General features: G+C 53.1%; 1 protein-coding gene and 1 non-coding gene across 2 annotated transcripts; one reads left to right on the top strand and one right to left on the bottom strand.

The window, feature by feature from the left end:
* The first annotated feature begins 811 nt into the window (after positions 1 to 811).
* Positions 812 to 2,717, top strand: LOC123074160 (alkane hydroxylase MAH1-like). The gene has a single exon (XM_044497080.1). The coding sequence runs from the start codon at positions 846 to 848 to the stop codon at positions 2,409 to 2,411; it is 1,566 nt and encodes a 521-aa protein (XP_044353015.1). The 5' UTR covers positions 812 to 845; the 3' UTR covers positions 2,412 to 2,717.
* Positions 2,718 to 3,337: 620 nt separating this feature from the next.
* On the bottom strand, positions 3,338 to 3,440 carry LOC123081131 (U6 spliceosomal RNA). Its single transcript, XR_006438644.1, has one exon. It is a non-coding gene; the product is annotated as a U6 spliceosomal RNA (small nuclear RNA).
* Positions 3,441 to 4,203: the final 763 nt, after the last annotated feature.

The raw sequence follows: 4,203 nt of genomic DNA, 5'->3' as shown, positions 1-4,203 counted from the left end.
TTCCCTCAGTTTGGAGGTGGACCCATGACTTCGCCCCCTGCTACGCCTCATGCTCCTCTGCCCACCCCATCTCCAACCCGCCACCGCCTAGGCCAGCACCTCGTCCACCATGTCGTCGACGAGTCTGCCGCAGATGTGACAGGTCCTATGTCGCCACTGGTGTCGTCAACTCCATGCACTGGCCTCCCCCCACAGGCTCCATCGATCTTGGTGTGCCGAAAATCGCTCTTTATTGGCCTGAATCGAATGAAGTGCTGCCAGATTCGACGCCATGCCACCTCACCTCCTTCCCCTCATACCGAATTGAGGGAATTGCTGAAGAAGCTATGACCCGATGACAGATGAGTCCCACTTTAAGGGAATTTTATGTGTGAGTACAAAAAGACACATAAAAAAGAATACAACAATGACCCGCTCTGGCCATTGCGTGAGTGCAGAAAAGACGCATCAAGAACAAAACATGCGGGCATCTACATGAAAGAGACGAGGATCTATATGCATGAGGCTATATCCATGGTGGGCCTTTGATGACGTCGACCGGTCGACCGGAGAGGAAGAGATGACGAGGGATTAGGACTTAGGAGGGTAGTCAATTCAATTGCACCCATGAAGTATAGATGGTAATTTCATTGATTCAATTCAATATGGTCTCTCGGGTAGAAACAATATTTACTCCTCCTCCTCTCTTCTCTTGCCACATCATTATCAGCCAAAGTGCACCAAATCTCTGCACCTAAACCCATACCCCTCACCTTTCCACTATATAATAAGCCTGGCCAGCTCTGCAGCTGGATCACTTGTACAAGAACACTTCACCGGCTATAGCGTAAACAAACGCAAAAGAAATGGAGGCGGTGTCATGGTGGGTTCGAGGCTTCCTTGGCAAGTACCCGGAGATCATGGTGTCGTTCGCTTGCTTCCTGTTCCTGTTGTTCTTCAGGTATCGCCGGCGGGACGGGCTGCCGACGAACTGGCCGGTGGTCGGCTCGGTGCCAGCGCTCACCGTCAACGCCGGCCGCGTGCACGAGTGGCTCACGGAGTTCCTGAGCGTGGCGCCGGGGATGTCGCACGTCGCCAGGGGCCCGTGGGGCTCGCCCGTGGACATCCTTCTCACGGCCAACCCGGCGGACGTGGCGCATGTCTTCACGACCAACTTCGGCAACTACCCCAAGGGCGAGGAGTTCGCGGCCCTGTTCGACGTGCTCGGCAACGGCATCTTCAACGCCGACGGGGATTCGTGGGCGTTCCAGCGGCGCAAGGCGCACGCGCTGCTCTCGGACGCGAGGTTCCGCGCCGCCGTCGCCGCCAGCACCGCGCGCAAGCTCGACGAGGGGCTCGTGCCGCTCCTCGACGGCGTCGCTGCCGGCGGCGCGGTGGTGGACCTGCAGGACGTGTTCATGCGCCTGACGTTCGACCTCACGGCGATGTTCATATTCGGCACGGATCCCGGCTGCCTTGCCGCCGACTTCCCGGTAGTGCCATTCGCCGCGGCCATGGACGAGGCCGAGGCGGTGCTGTTCTACAGGCACGTGACGCCCATTGCCTGGCTGAGGCTCCAGACCTACCTAAACATCGGGCATCACAAGAAGATGACCAAGGCTCAGCAAGTCCTGGACGCGTCCATCGCCGAGTTCGTCTCGCTACGGCGAGAGCGCGCGGCCAGCAGTGCCGACAGCAACGCCGACGGAGCCGACGCCGCCGAGGCTGATCTTCTCACGTTGTACATGGCATGCCAAGACGAGGTAGGCAAGGACGGAGACGAGTTCGACCGGTTCTTGCGCGACACGACGCTGAACCTCATGATCGCCGGCCGCGACACGACGAGCTCCGCCCTGACATGGTTCTTCTGGCTGCTCACCAACCACCCTGACGTGGAGGCCAAGATCCTCACGGAGCTCCGTGAGACCCTGCCGTCTTGCGGCGGCCACCCCAGCGCGGCCGATCTGAAGCGGTTGGTGTACCTGCACGCGGCCCTCTCGGAGTCGCTCCGGCTGTACCCGCCGGTGCCGTTCGAGCACAAGGCGGGAGCGCGGGCGGACACGCTGCCGAGCGGGCCGGCCGTGCGGCCGTCGAGGAGGGTGATCGTGTCGTTCTACTCGATGGGACGCATGGAGTCGGTGTGGGGCGAGGACTGCCTGGAGTTCCGGCCGGAGCGGTGGCTGACGGCGGCGGGGCGGCTGCGGCACGAGCCTTCGTACAAGTTCGTGGCGTTCAACGTGGGGCCCCGGACGTGCCTGGGCAAGGACCTGGCGTTCACGCAGATGAAGGCCGTGGTCGCCGCCGTCCTGCCGCGGTTCAGGGTGGAGGTCGCCCCCGGTGCCGTGGTGAAGCCCAAGCTGTCCATCATACTCCACATGAAGGACGGGCTCAAGGTGAGGGTATACAAGAGGCAAGACGGCGATGCTCGCTAGGGCTACGCGGTACGTACTTACGCCGATTGCTCGTCTCGCAAGTCCTATGTGCATATGCATTGAATGGCAAACCATATACTACATGTAATCCCACACAATGTAAAATGTTTTTGCAAGCCATTTTAGCTTGTAAAAACGTCTTATATTGTGGGACGGAGATATTATGGTGTGTAAGTGTGTGAGGTCATTGTTTGTATAAATGTGTATACAAAGGAGTAATGTGTATACAAAGGAACAAATAAACAAATGTGTATACAAAGGAATATATGCAAATAATAATAAGAAGGGGAAAAGAAGTAAAGGAAATGGTTGGAACAGAATGGCGTACGTGGAATAATGATCCAGCATGTAGTCTGATCTGGTGCACAGATTGATCAACTGGGATATGAATGCATGCAACCGAAAGCTAGCCTGGTGCACAACCGCCCGCCTTATCTGTATATTTTGCCAGCATTGCATGAAGACATGCGACAGTTGAGCGCCGCACGCGCTCTCATCAGCTCAGTCTAAACATCCAACACAGACACGTAGCGTAGCGTAGCGCCGACCGATCGATGTTAGTCACTGACTCAACGTCGCGGTAAACCTAGTTTAGGGGCCAAGACACGATAAGTCGAGCGGGACAAGGCACCAACCACCATTTTCTACGGTTTCCTGCTGACAAAGAACACTATCGTATAATAAATCAAAGAGAAAACAGGTTCCAGAAGGTTAATCATGGACGTGATATCTGCAGCTGTAAGAACTTTTTGACTGGAAATAAAGCAAACAAGGACCTTTATGCCAAAATGCAGTGCACGCGAGGGCTGCAACCTGCAAAGAAGGCTACAGGGACCGGTGTGTGAATCCTCGAACAATAAAGAGATCTTTGTGTGAAAAGTGTAGTACACGAGGGACTAAAAAGATGAATACGCGCGTGAAACCTAAAAAAATTGGAGCATTTTTTGATTTGTGCGTGTCGTCCTTGCGCAGAGGCCATGCTAATTTTCTCTGTATCATTCTAATTTTATCGAATGACCTCGAAGGGACAGCTATAGCTGCAGCAACGAGTTTATAAACTAATACTCCCTCTGTCTTAAAATTCTTGTCTTAGATTTGTCTAGATATGGATATACCTAATAGTAAAATGTGTCTTGATACATCCGTATTTAGACAAATCTAAGACAATAATTTTGAAACGGAGGGAGTACTTTTTTTCATTGTTCGGAGATACAGGACTAAACAAGGAGAAAAATCTATGGCTCAATAACACGAATCGACGAGCCATGGGCTTCCCCAGCCGTGCAGGTGGGCAGCCTTACCCAACATAACGAGAGTAATGGGCCTTAGCATTAGCATTAGCATCACGTTTACCCGAAATTACTAATTAAGAAGTATTTGTCTAAAACAAACTAGTTGAGAAGTACTCGTTGCAAAGATCACTCCAACTTCCCAAGTTACGACAAGTGGCGCACATGTAGCGCGCCACTTGTCGCAACCTGAAAGTTTTCCCTTTTTTCTAGATCCATTTATTCAAACGTTTTATCTCTAAAGCCGTGCGTCTAAATCTCAAACCACTTTCACCGTTGGATTCCTCGCGTCGAGATCTTCAAAACTAGATCTCATGTTGATAGGTTTTGACGAACTTTTTTTCACGAAAAAACCAAACCGGGAGCACAGGTTTTTTCCCTTTCCGAAAAAGGCACGCCCGTGCCTCTCACGAAATCACAACCGTGCCTCCCGCGGAATCAAAATCGTGACTCTCGCGGAAGGAAAAAAAGAGAAAACACATTTTTTTCGTTTCCGAGGAGGC

The sequence above is a fragment of the Triticum aestivum genome, chromosome 3D (genome assembly GCF_018294505.1).
Source record: "Triticum aestivum cultivar Chinese Spring chromosome 3D, IWGSC CS RefSeq v2.1, whole genome shotgun sequence".
NCBI lineage: Eukaryota > Viridiplantae > Streptophyta > Magnoliopsida > Poales > Poaceae > Triticum > Triticum aestivum.
This window is presented reverse-complemented; position numbering and strand designations above follow the sequence as displayed.